The sequence below is a fragment of the Vitis riparia genome, chromosome 19, assembly GCF_004353265.1.
Source record: "Vitis riparia cultivar Riparia Gloire de Montpellier isolate 1030 chromosome 19, EGFV_Vit.rip_1.0, whole genome shotgun sequence".
Lineage (NCBI taxonomy): Eukaryota > Viridiplantae > Streptophyta > Magnoliopsida > Vitales > Vitaceae > Vitis > Vitis riparia.
In genome coordinates this window covers 25,639,237-25,652,905 of record NC_048449.1, presented here as the reverse complement: position 1 = coordinate 25,652,905, position 13,669 = coordinate 25,639,237, and the positions used below count along the sequence as shown (strand labels likewise).

General features: G+C 40.0%; 2 protein-coding genes and 1 pseudogene across 2 annotated transcripts; 2 read left to right on the top strand and 1 right to left on the bottom strand.

The window, feature by feature from the left end:
* Positions 1-766: 766 nt before the first annotated feature.
* Positions 767-3,051, bottom strand: LOC117908380. The gene is made up of 2 exons (XM_034821958.1): positions 2,426-3,051; positions 767-2,324 (listed from the first exon to the last, which is right to left on the bottom strand). The coding sequence occupies exons 1-2, from the start codon at positions 3,049-3,051 to the stop codon at positions 767-769; spliced, it is 2,184 nt and encodes a 727-aa protein (XP_034677849.1).
* Positions 3,052-4,713: 1,662 nt separating this feature from the next.
* LOC117908379 lies at positions 4,714-5,726 on the top strand (annotated as a pseudogene).
* A 6,763-nt stretch (positions 5,727-12,489) lies between these two features.
* On the top strand, positions 12,490-13,382 carry LOC117909344 (mavicyanin). Its single transcript, XM_034823355.1, has 2 exons — positions 12,490-12,684; positions 12,919-13,382. Exons 1-2 carry the CDS (start codon positions 12,519-12,521, stop codon positions 13,299-13,301), a joined length of 549 nt encoding a protein of 182 aa, XP_034679246.1. The 5' UTR covers positions 12,490-12,518; the 3' UTR covers positions 13,302-13,382.
* Positions 13,383-13,669: the final 287 nt, after the last annotated feature.

The window sequence follows — 13,669 nt, the reverse complement described above, 5'->3', positions numbered from 1 at the left end:
GGAAAACTTCTTGTAAGTGGAGAACATGCTCTTCACGAGTTTTGCTTTTGACCACGACGTCATCAATATACACTTCCACTGTGCGGCCAATTAGAGTTTGAATATCTTTGTCATCAGTCTTTGATAAGTGGCGCCAGCGTTTTTGAGACCAAATGGCATGACTTTGTAACAGTAAAGTCCATGTGGCGTTATGAAGGCTGTTTTTTCTTGATCATCTGGGGCCATGGGGATTTGGTGATATCCGGAGAAAGCGTCCAGAAAGGAGAGCATCCCTTGCCCGGCGGTAGAATCCACAATCTGATCTATTCGTGGCAAAGGGAAACTGTCTTTTGGGCATGCTTTATTGAGGTTGGTATAGTCGACGCAGACCCGCCATTTGCCCTCTTTCTTGGGTACGACTACTACATTTGCCAACCAGTCTGGATATTCCACTTCTTTGATGAATCTGGCCTCCAGTAGTTTGTCAATCTCCATCCGGATGACTTTTTGTCTGTCCGGGTGAAAACGTCTGACCTTTTGCCGGATGGGTTTTGCCATTGGTAAAATGTTAAGCTTATGCGAGACTATCGAGGGGTGAATTCCCTTCATATCAGAGTGTGTCCATGCGAAAACGTCATGGTTTTGTCGGAGGATGTCTTGGATGCTCTGGGTTTCTTCGGGCGTTAAAAGGGAACTTATATGAGTAAGATGAGATCTTCTTCTGAAATTTGTACTGTTTGTAAGGATCTGCTGCCGGGGGATCTCTGTCCGCCGGATACAGTGACTGCTATTGGTCGAGCGCATGGGTGGATTCGGGGAGGGGTTCATTCTCCCGACTGGTCCCTGCTTCTCTTGCTATCTGGTAGCATTGGCGAGCGGCTAGCTGGCTGCCGTATAGGTTGGTTTGCCCATCTTCAGTGAGAAAGCTCACCATCTGATGATATGTGGAGGGGATGGCCTTCATACAGTGTAGCCATGTACGTCCCAAGATAACATTGAAGGGTGATAGATCTTGGACTACCGAAAATTGAACGTTGAGAGTGACTGGGCCAGCTTGGACTGGTAGCACAATGTCTCCCAATGAGGTAGTTGATGCCCCGTTGAATCCGGACAAAATCCTTCCAGGGTTTTCGAGACCGACTAAGTTGTGTCCCATGTGGCTTATGACTGACGCTTGCACCAGATCAGCTGAGCTACCTGGGTCAATTAAGATGCGTCTTACGTCGAATTTGTCTATTCCCAAGGATAGAATGAGGGCATCACGGTGCGGACGTAATATCCGCGTGGGGTCTACTGGAGGAAAAATGATCGTTCCGTCTATGGGGTGCGGGCCTCCTTCGGTTATCCCAGGTCGGATGGAATTGATACGCTCACGCACCATCGCTTCCCGCAACAACCTCTGCCTTTTTCGCTTGGAATTGAGCTCTTCATCCGACGGGCCTCCATTAATGTAATTTATGACGGCTTTGGGGGCGGCCGGAGCCATGGGGGCCCCAGAATCGCGGCCCCGGGAGGCATCTCCATCTCTAGCATCTGTACGGAGGTATTGCCTTAAATGACCCGCCTTTATAAGCCTTTCCACCAAATATTGGAGGCTTCTGCACGTCTCCGTTGTATGGCCGTGCTCCTTATGGTAAGCGCATTTTTTGCTATGGTCTCTCCTGGATGGATCCGATCCGAGGGGTCTGGGCCACCTGAAATCGGACATGCTCAGGATCATAGGGAGAAGCTTCTCATAAGTTATAGAGAGTGGTGTGAGGGGTGGCATTTCCGGGCGGCTTGGTCCTTCTTGCCTTCGATCGGATGGTCTTGGCCTGTCCGGAGGTTTAGTGCTTCCCTCTGTAGTACCCTTGGATGCCTGTCCGGCCACCAATACTTGCTGGGTGGCTGCCCGTACGTCATCTTCAAGCATTGAGTATTTGTTTGCACGTCGAAACAAGTCGTCCATTGTCATAGGAGGCTTTTTTGCTAGTGACTCAAAAAAGGGAGTGCCTGGGCAAATACATCGTTTGAAAATCTGTAGGACAGCGTCCATGCTGCAAGCTTCCACTTGTAGGACAGCCTGGCCAAATCGTTTCACGAACTCCCTCAAGGATTCGTTATCCTTCATTTTTATGTTTTGCAAGGTGCTGATGTTTTGCTTATGTCGGGCGGAGCATAAGTATTGTCCCACGAAAGCTTCTGAAAGGTCTCTGAAATTATCCACCGAATTAGGAGGTAGGCGATGGAACCATGAAAGAGCCTGTCCTTGCAGACTGGCAGGGAATACTTTGCACAGCAGTGGGTCGTTGCCTATGTCGAGGGTCATGAGCTGCCGATAGTGCATGATATGGTCAAAGGGGTCACTGCACCCATCGTATGTGGAAAACTTTGGTACGAGAAATCCCCTTGGGGTTCGTAATGAATGATATGAGAGCAGAAAGGCGTGGAGAGCATGTCATCCAACCTTTTGCTAATGGAGCCCATGGGTGGCTCGCTCAGGAGATTTTTCCCAATGGTTCGTACCGCTTGGTGCGGTGGAGCGTTCTGCATCATGGGGGTGACCAAGGGGTCACGGTGCGAAAGAGCGTTCTGTGGCATGGGGGTGACCGTAGGATCATGGTGCACTCCCCCTGCGATGGTCGTCGGTGGCTTGGGCCTGCCAGTTTGCTGGGGGCCCAGTCTCGCGCGCATGGCGCCCGACAATTGGGATCTTCTGTCACGTCGTCTTTTTGACGAGAAGTGGGTGGAATCTGAGCTCTCTTCACGGGGAGCTCGAGGCATAGGCGTGTGTGGCTCATGCGGCCTAGCGCTGCGTGTTTCAGGGATTGCTTCCGCTGTTCCAGGGTAAATCGACTCCTGGTGAGCCCTTGAGTTGGCCACCTGGTCCCGGGAGAGCTGACGACGGGGAACTCCTGTCGACGATGCCTGGATACGTAGTATTGCATTTTCTTCTCTTAACCTCGTCGTCTCCTGGAGGAGAGTTTGTAGTTGGCGCTCGCTCGCTAACTGCCTTCTTTCGATGGCTTGGCGCCATTCAGAATTATCTTCCTCTCTTCTTCCAGATGAATGGCTTTGGGAAGGCGTAGCCATTTCTGCTATTTACTGAATCAGCGAAAAACGTTCCACAGACGGCGCCAATGTTGAGGCCTCGTATTCTCAGCAATCCTCGTAGTTGCCAAATGGATAAACATACGATCTCAACGAACACGAATTCCTGATTCAGCTGCTCCTGCAAAAGGCGTCCGGACGGGGTGTCCGGACACACCCTCCGACGGTTTTGTCAGCCATGGAAAGAGAGATAAAAGTAGATGGCACAGTTGGCCTTTTTCTAGGTATTGAGGAGCTTACCTTCTTCTTTGTGCGAAGGTTCATATATATACCATTTAGAAACTCTCTCTCCTCCATAAATGATGGAAGGCTTTTTGGTTTACCATGATTGCCACTAGGTGGTGGCAGGGACATCCTCATCCTACGAACGACTGTCAGAGATAACGGGAAGTGACTAGCTGTCACTTCTGTCTTTTCGCTCTGCAGGTATCAGAATATGATTTGTGACAGGATATCAGAATGACGTAGTGAGACACGCTTAGTCTGGTCAGCGATCCGGATGAACATATCCGGGTGGAACATGAAAGGTCGCCGGATGCGTAATGGCGGTGGTCCGGGATGAACGTATCGTGTGGGACATGAAAGGTCGCCGGATGAGTGATGGAGGTGGTCCGGGATGAACGTATCCGTGTGGGACATGAAAGGTCGCCGGATGAGTGATGGAGGTGGTCCGGATAGGAAAGCGCGCCACGTGTACTTTTGGGGGAATCCGGATGTGGATATTCCGGGTAGGAACACGTGCCACGTGTCGTCAGGGGACGTGTGCCACGTGTCATCAGGGATGGGTCCCTACAGTCCCCTTAGTCATAACCCACATATTCATTAAATCACTCGCCATTCATCCCACTCATTGTTTGAAGCTCGCCATCAAGAGTCTTTCATAATCATGGAGGATAAGGTTGCGTTCCGGGTTCTTGCTACACGTGGCCCTGACTTTACCTGCTGGTGCATTTCATCAAAATCCTCAGAGTGTTAAAGACATGCAAACATGCAGAGCATACCGTGTGCTATCTCCCTTTCTTCATAAAAGAATGTCATTGTTCGACATGCAATCTTTTGCGATCTTTTAGCCATATTGCTGTATGTGAGGGTTCATTTTCAGAACCAAAGGGGTTGGAAAATATTCATAACATTTCCTTACCTGCTGCAACTATTCCAGAAGCCAGCATTGAGGATTTTAATTCCCCGAATTCCCGCGGTGGATTTTCTTCAGAAAAATTTTCATGAGTACACGTGGCCTTAGGAGGACCTAATGAAAAGAAGCCAAGTATGAAAAAGTCCTAGCCAGCAAGAAGAAGGAAGGTGGGAGTATATGATACTATGATAGTCGGGACCTAAGTTTACAACTCAACAATGTACACGTTCTCTCAACTCAAACTAGGTTGACAAGAGCCATAGAGTTATGGGTTTCTCAGATTGTGTATCTCAGGCAACTCCCTCTTCTGTTGCTTATAGTTTTTCACCAATCTGATGATCCAAGTTCAGTGGATTCTAATCTATTGCATGATTGAAGGTACTGATGGCTTCCAGTTTACCAAGTGATTCCCATATCCCAAACAGCTCAATGGTGGAGGCTCCATTGACATAAATGTACCCAAACGGCTTCACCACTCTCAAGCATGATGCTCTGAGAGTTGAATTGAAATGGAGGGGCGTTCTCGTATTACAATTGTTGTTCCTAGAACTGATGAGTCAATCAGTAAAATGGTTCAGCAACCTCAGAAGTTAATAGATCTCCGCGAGGTTCGCGATGTTACTCACATGCCATTTGCAGAAAGAGAGTTGATGTTGATAAAAATTGTTGTAAACGCTGCTGCTAGGAAGGATGAGATTGTAGCGCTGGGGCCTTTACGACGGCTTTGAAATGGGTGGTTCGGTGCTGTCCGCAACTGCCGAGATCGCTCGTACAGAAGCTCTTTCGCTTGAGACAGGTTAGAAGAGAATCCTCCAACATGATAACTTCTGATATTGGTGTTCAAAACCAAGAACATCGACTTAAAAGGGTGGCAGCCAAGGACTTGATGAACTTAGGAGATCGAATCTTTCTTCCTATCACAGTTGAAGAGTTGCCTTCGGAAAAACATGAGTGCCATTGCAAGGGCGAAGAAATAAGCTTTATCCATGGCCTTGAATTGTATAAGGATCCAGCCATTATTGTTGTCAATAAACCTCCGGGATTGCCTGTTCAGGGTAGCATTGGCATCAAAAGAAGTTTTAGATGAACTGGCTGCTACTTATTTAAGATATGACTGCTCAGAACCCCCCTCGACTAGCACACAGACTTGACAGGGATAGTAATGGCATCTTAATCATGGGGAGGACACAAACAAGTGCTACAATGCTGCGTTCCATATTTTGTGAGAAAACATTTGGAGCATCAAATAATGACATTGGCACTAAAAAGAGAATTTTGCCAAGGAGGTATTGGGCACTTCTCATTTGTTCTCCAAGACGTCCAAGGGGATTAATTTCATCGCCATTAGAGAAAGCAGTGGTGGATGATGGAAAGTCTGAACGAATCACCATTGTTGACAATGTACCAAACAAGAGGAAATTATTGAAGTGATTGAGGGAAGCCAAGGAGCGGAGCCTCTCAAATTTTTGGATACTTGCCACGTCTTCAAGATGCAGTAACTGTAGTGGGATGCTTGCATCTAATCAAACCTCTAAGGCAGATACGCATGGCCAACTTTTGCATGATCAACTTTGGACCGCATATCACCTTTTATTTATTTATTCTCCCATTTCCTTATCCCTTGATTTTAAAAAAATGATTTCTCAAACCTCATTTTGTAAATAATTCTCCAAATTTTGGTTTTCAAATAGTTTTAAATCTAAAAGAAATCTTTCGTCCCGGTAGAGTTTTAGGTATGAAAATCCCATTTTTAATAAAATTTGGCCGCCCTTTTCTTTCCGACAAGTCACTTTCAAATTTTCTTTGTTTTTTAAAAATATTTCAAAATAAGTGTGAATTTACTTTCGTAATTCTTAATTATAGAATTTACGAAATTAATTCACTCAAAAATAAATTGGGCTTTGGTAGGGCCCCACATGTGTGATTGATCGATTGATTGATTGATTGATTTGATTTGATTATAATACATGATTGATTTATCCTGCTCTCTGACATGCATGCTATTATTCCTTAATTGTGCACTAACCCTCACTCTTGATAGTGCATGGTGGCTTGTTGCCCAGGTACATATACCCACTTTCCCTCTGGTCGTTGTCTATGCATTTTTTTATTCTCACATGTGCATGATTTATTCGGGGTATTCATTGATTTACTCATCCATTGCCATGATTGCTTCATTTTATTAGTAGAGACCCGTTTCTAAGAACTTAGAAGGGTGCTACGGTTTTTACCATACCTTCCCAATAAGTAACCTGACCCCCGAATCCGATTCGGTTTTTCACAGATTACCTTTTCCAAAATAAGGAGTCACATTTAGGGTTTTCTTTCTTATTTTGTTTACCCTTTTAAAAATAAAACAAAAATAAGTGACGACTCCAAATCATTTTTCAAATGAAAATCGAGTTCGCCATCAAGTGGGAAGCGCATGAGCCGAAATACGGGGTCCACAATATGTTATTTATTTATTAATATAAAAAATTCTTTTAATATCTGATATTTTATCAAATATTTTTTTATTGATAAATTAAATTTAGTTTAATAAATATTTAGACTTTTAGGTTTAATCAAGTATTTATTAATTTAGAGATTACTATGTAAGTTTTGATAATGACATTGTACTTACACATAATAACTTTTAAATAAAAAATTTATCCCAATTTATATTTAATTGTTTAAGAAAATCCAAAACAAAAAATTATTAGTGAAATTATTAATATTAACTTTTTCTAAAAGTTCTATAGCAAAATATTTTTAAAATTTATTAAAAATGTTTTGTTCACATTTCTTAAAATATTATTTGAAATTTTTTTTTATACACTTGTAATAAAATTTAAAGAACAAAGTACCCCGTAGAGAATCATAGGACCATCCTAATCGCACAAGAACAATTTCTCCAAACAAAAAATAAAAAATAAAATAATAAAATAAAATAAAATACATTAAAGAAATGATAAATAAATTATATATATAAGAACAATTATAAAAACCTAATTTTAATAAAAACTAAACTTCTAATAGAATTAAGATTTCAAATCTTAACAAAAACCAAACTGTAGACCCCCATTTGGGAGATCTTAATTTTTTTAATATAACATTGAGGAGCCGGGCAGCACCAGAGATAAAGTGGAGGGGGGTCCCTCTTTTTCTCCACACCCGGAAAATCAGCTGCGGAGATAGGGACGGCCATGCTCATGGTCAGGGACGCCATCCTTGCTGACGAGGGGAGCAGGAAGAGGCAGGTAGCGGCTTGCTGTGGAAGATGGAAACAGGAGGAGATAAAAGGAGGTTTTTGGCTTCAAGCGAGAAAAAAAAAAAAAAGAAAGAGTAGAGAGACATTTTTTTTTTTTGAGGGAGCTTCATTGGCCGTTTGAGTTGAAGAAGGGTTTCTACGAGCTGGTTAGAGGGAAGCAGACTCTAACTAGAGAAGAAATTCTCTGTTTTGGTAGGCATCTTTTGCTTGAAGGACTCAGGTATAAACTCTGCAATCTTTTCATTTCTCCCCATTCATTGTTTTTCCTCAGATTGCTATCATTTTCCTTGACATTATGTTGTTTGGGGTGGATATATAAGGCCACTGCTTGTTTGTTGAGATGAAATCTTGCATTCACGTTTGATATTGCTGATGTTGGTATGCTATGCTTTTATTATGAAAATGCCTCAAATGTTGTATTAAAAATGGATTTTCTCACCTAATCAGAGGGTTCATGGACGACTCATGAAGTGAAACCTTTGAGAGTCATCTTTACTCGTTTTCTTTTGTGTTTATACTCCAACCATTCTTTTCTCTGTTTCTGGGTCTTGATCAATGCAAGGGCTGTGGGAAAGTGGATCTAGATTGGAATTGTGTGTTCTTTTAAAGATTTGACATGGAGAAAAGGGACTGTGATTGAGGGTGAAGTTCATCAATGAGTTTCAAATGAGACTGCCATGTTTTATGGCCGAGAACCTGGGGAACTTTGGTTGATGGAGTAGGACAATGATATGCAGAAAAGATGGGCAACCATGGAATCTGAATCTGAAAGCGTTTTACATGGGAATATACGCAGGGGAGAAATATCGTGGGAGATGGTGATCCTTGTGACTAGATGCTTGAAGGGAAGGATGGCTGTAAGTCAAACAGAAAAGGACGTTCACAGGCTGATTTTGAAGATGTTGAGCTCCACCTAATTATCCACCAGGTGAGGTCAATGGCACAGTTGACATTGCGAACCTAGTCTGCGGGTTCCCACCACCTAAGGATGGTGTCGTAATGGTTTTCATATGCATGCAACGCATGCATTCTCCTCTCATAGCACTCTCTTTACCCACTATGCCATGCGCCTCCATCTAATTGTTTCCCATTTTTCACAAGTTAAAATCTCCATACCACCCCCTTCCCCCTCATGCGTATCATCACTTAGGCATACCCATTTCCTACACTCCGCATACCCATTTTCTATCATATTCCATATCTGTTCTTTCTCCTGATGCATGGCCATAAGAGTCCACATTAACACCCATTACGTCTTTCTCCAGCCACCTATATCCTATTAGACACCATTCATACCCGTTCTTCTCTCACTGCCCGATTCACTAAAGCCACCTTTTTTTTAAAAACCTCATCATACCCACTGCCCACCTCCATACCCGCCTTCCATAAGGTCCCTTGCACGTCATCTCCCTCCAATACCTAGCCTACCCGCTCTATTCCATCTCCATCTTTCTCTCTCTAACCACCACACCCGTGCCATGTTCACCCCCATGGAAATCCCCAAGGTCACTCACCCTCATGCATGGAGCCATGCACACGTATCTTTCCTCTCTCTACGTTTCTCGTACCCACGTCACCTTCTAACTTTCCACTCTTCACACCATTTCCTCACCACTCTTCCACCCTCACCACCCATCAGAAACGTCATCTCCTCATTTCCATTATCTCCTCCACGTGGATGGAGCCCCATGCACATATCTCTCTCATCTCATACCCATGTATGCTTGCCACCACCTTTTCTCTCTCTAACATCACATACCCATTCTTCACTCCCACCCATTAAATCATATCCTTCCCATGACCACGGGTTCCCGTCCTTCACACTCACTCTAAGCCGTTCCACCACCTTCAGCTTCGGACCCATCCCCTATACCCACTACTTCCAGATCATATCCTACACATCGTCTTCCCATTTCACATTCTCGCCTTCAATCTCACCCGCGCTCATCACGTTCAGGGACACTGTAACTAACCTTGTCAAGGGCAGTCCACGTGAGCGGCAAGTTAGCTTAAACTTTCTAAACATGCCTATGCTTGGAAGCCATATGTTCAGAAACATTGGCCGACACATGCACAAAGAAAATGGGTTTGTATGGCATTATTAAAATATGGGATTTGTGGTGTTCTTTGGTGCACTAGCCGCACATGGAAATGGGTTTGTGGTGTTTGTGGTGCCTTTTTCTTTTATTTATTATTTGTTTATTCCATAAGGACATGTTGTGGGTTAGTGGTTTGTGGTGCCCTTCTTTCTATTTGTTTATTCTTTATTTGTTTATTCCTTAGAAGGCATGCTGTGTACACGTTTGGCTATGCTAAGGCCATCTCTTCCTTTTTATTATTTTCTTAGTTCTCTCCAACTTATAATGGCCACGTGCCATCATTTTGTTTTTATTTATCTTTTATCATTATTTTATTATTTTATTATTTTTAATGTTAAAAGTTTTGTTTCTTTGATTATTTCATTTATTCTTATATATATATACATATATTCTCCATTAACTCTTTTAAAATTTCCTAAAATTTCAAAGTCCCAAATTTATTCATTTATTTATTATTTATTATTTATTTATTTAAAAAATGCCATTCTTGAAATAATTTTCTAAAATTCTAATTTTAAATTTAATTTCCTAATAATCAAATTTTTAAATTTAATTTTCCGAAAATTCCTAATCCCGAAAATTTCCCGTATTCCCATTAATTTATTTAATTATTATTATTTTATTTATTTATTCTAAAATTCCATTTTAAACAATTCATTTAAAACTTTTGATTTCCGAATTAAATTGCTATTTATGAAAATTCCGATATTCACATTAATCTATTTAATTATTATTATTTTAGTTATTTATTTTGAAATTCCATTTCAAACAATTCTTCAAAATTCCAATTTCTGAACTTAATTTCCGATTTTCAAAATTCTAATTTTTTTCAAATTTAATATCCAAAATTCCAATTCTTAAATTTAATTCTCAAGACTTTAGTCTTCAAATAATTTTCGAGACTTCAATTTCTAAATAAATCTCAAAAATCCAATTTTTTCTCGAACAGTTTTAATTCCACTCCGATTTTTAAATAATGTTCTATTTCTTTTAATTTTTACACAAGCAAGAATGATGAATCTTCATAATTCTGGAATAATAGAATCAGTGATATTAATTCATGCAAAATAAATCGGGCTTTGATGGGGGCCCAATATATGTGATTTCCTTATGAATGAATGATTGTTTGTTTGATTTATTTGTCATGTATGATTGATTTATTCTGTTCCTTGATATGCGCATAATTATATCTATCCATTGTTCACTAACCTTGTTTCATGATAGCGCATTCGCGATTGGAGGCCCAGGTATGCACTCTCTATACCTATTATGATTTTCATAAGTGCAAGATTGATTTGAGTATCCATTGATTTTCCCATCAATTGCCATGATTGCTTCATTTTATTAGTAGAGACCCGACTTTAGGGACTTAGAGGGGTGCTACGGTCTCTACCGTACCTTCCTGATAAGTAACCTGACCCCCGAACCCGATCCAGTTTTTCGTAGATCACCTTTTCCAAAATAAGGAGTCACACTTAGGGTTTTTCTTTCTTATTTTGTTTACCCTTTTAAAAATAAAACAAAAATAAGTGGCGACTCCAAGTCATTTTCTTAATCAATAAAAATCTTTTTTTCGAATAAAAATCGAGCTCGCCATTCGAATGGGAAACGCATGGGCCAAAATGCGGGGTCCACACAAACTCAAACATTTTTAACATGCGAAGGTGTAAAAAAATGGTAACATAAACCATCACGGGCTCTAAAGATATGCATGTAAAAATTATCATAGGCTTCTCTAGATATACACAATTGAAGCAAAAAGATATTTTAAAACTTATATCTAGACAATAAAAGTTATGGCCTATTTAACTTTTCCAAAAACAATTTTTTTTTTTTCATAACAAAAAAAAACATATTATTTAAAAAAAAAAAAAAGATATTTTTAGATAATATCTTTTAGTTATTTTATATTATTTTCATTTTATTTTCTAAGGTTATTTTATAAAATAATTATACAAGCTGGTAAAATAATTAAAAATAAAACTATGAATATGAAAATTATTTTTAAAACATATTTAAAAATATTATAAATAAGTTAAAAACATTTTAAGTTCTCAAATAAAATTTGGTTTTACCAAACTTCAAATAACAGTTTTCAAAAACTACTTCCAAAAACGGTTATTTAACCAAACCTATATTTGTGATCTAAATGTTCCCAAATGAACCAAATTCATGTTCAAGTAATTTATGTTTTTATTGAATTTGAGTTTATATTATAAAAAATAAAAAATAAAAATCAATCTAGATAAAATTTTATCGATTTGAAGTTATAATACAAACATTATAATGGAATCTACATGAAAATAATGGTATCTTTTAAACGTTAAAACTAGAATAGTGATTACAAAAACAAAAATAAGAAATAATAAAACACTAATAGCAATACTACCCACATTAGAATTGTAGTTAAGCTTTTTCTTTTTTAATTAGCGTTTGATTAAATGTTAAACAATAGAAACTAATAAAACTACGAAACTTAAGGTTGTACAAGCAATCGTTAGAATGGTTACTTGCAAAAAGGAAATTCTAATTGCCAAGTCAAAACAGAGGATTGATTTGGAGATTGGGAGGTGTTTAACCGTCTACCAAGTACCAACGACCTTCATATCCTTTTCAACCACCGCTACCAAATTCATGAAAACTATACCCCAAAAATTCAATTGCCCCTAACCTCAAGAAATCATCCATCCCCTATGTGATCATCAATCTAGTGCATCACATGGTCAAATGGACGGTCTCGATTACATTCTAGATTGCTCTAGTTTCAGTTGATCACCTAAACACTCCAAAATAGGGAGTCCCAACCGATTTCAGAAATCGAATGTTAACAATAACAATATAAGAACAATAAGCAAAGGTCAATCCCAGATATGAAATTAGGTGATCTGATCATAAACAACCTTCACAATATATATACATGGATGCATAGTCTCTTTCACCCATCTTTAGGACAATATCATCAGTAATGGGGAAGGGGGTGGTTCTGGGTTGTGTTCTTGTGGTTCTTGGTTTTGCACTAACGTGCAGTGCTGCTACCTTCTATACTGTGGGGGATAGCTCTGGCTGGGACATCAGCACTGACCTTGATACATGGGCTAAGGACAAGCAATTCATAGTTGGTGATGTTCTATGTAAGTTTGCATCTACCTGACTGATTTACCATATTTTTGTATATAAACATCATTCAGAAAACCATATCAGAACTTAGTATTCCTAGACTTCATACTCAATTACACAAAGTTACCATGGCAATTGCTGAGAAAGTATATCTATTATCACATGTAATCACTTCCTCAATATACCCAACATGCGAATCAATAAGCAATTCAAAAAACAGGTGCCTAATCATTGTTTTTGTTATGCAGTGTTCCAATATTCATCATCCAACAGTGTGAATGAGGTCACAAAGGATAGTTTCAAGGGCTGCAACATGAGTGACACCCTACAAACAAGTAGCAATGGGAACACATCAATTCCTCTGAACAGGCCAGGTGAGAGGTATTTTGTCTGTGGGAACAAGTTACACTGCCTTGGAGGGATGAAGCTTCAAGTAAATGTACAAAAGGACCCTGCAGCTTCACCTGCAGGTGCTCCCGAAGCATCTGAGGGTTCTCTTCCAAGACCTTCCTCTAAGAACAACAACCCTGCTGCAGCTATTCCAAATTCCACAGGGTTTATCAATGGTGGAATGGTTTCTATTCTATCAGCTTTTCTGGGTTCCATGGCTACTTTGTTATGGATCTTATAAACCTACATGGCTGTTTGAAATTGTCCAGGTTGTTTCTGATATTTGAAGGGGATCACTTCAGATACTCTTATTTTGCTTTGATATTTGCCTCTTTTGATTTTTTGTCTTTTATAAAATAAAGATAAAATAAAAGAAAAAAGGAAAATGAAAAAAAGAGAAATTTGTTTCTTTCAAGGATATGTTAATTTTTTACTTCTAATTAAAATTTTCCCTTTATTATTTCACATCCAAGTATCATTCAAGATCATTTTCCAACCAAGTCCCTATATCATAAAATTTGAGATGTGAAATAGTAGACACATAGACCCACACCTGGACCTGACACACCTATACCCAAACCCATATAGCATAGGATTTTGCTTACCAAG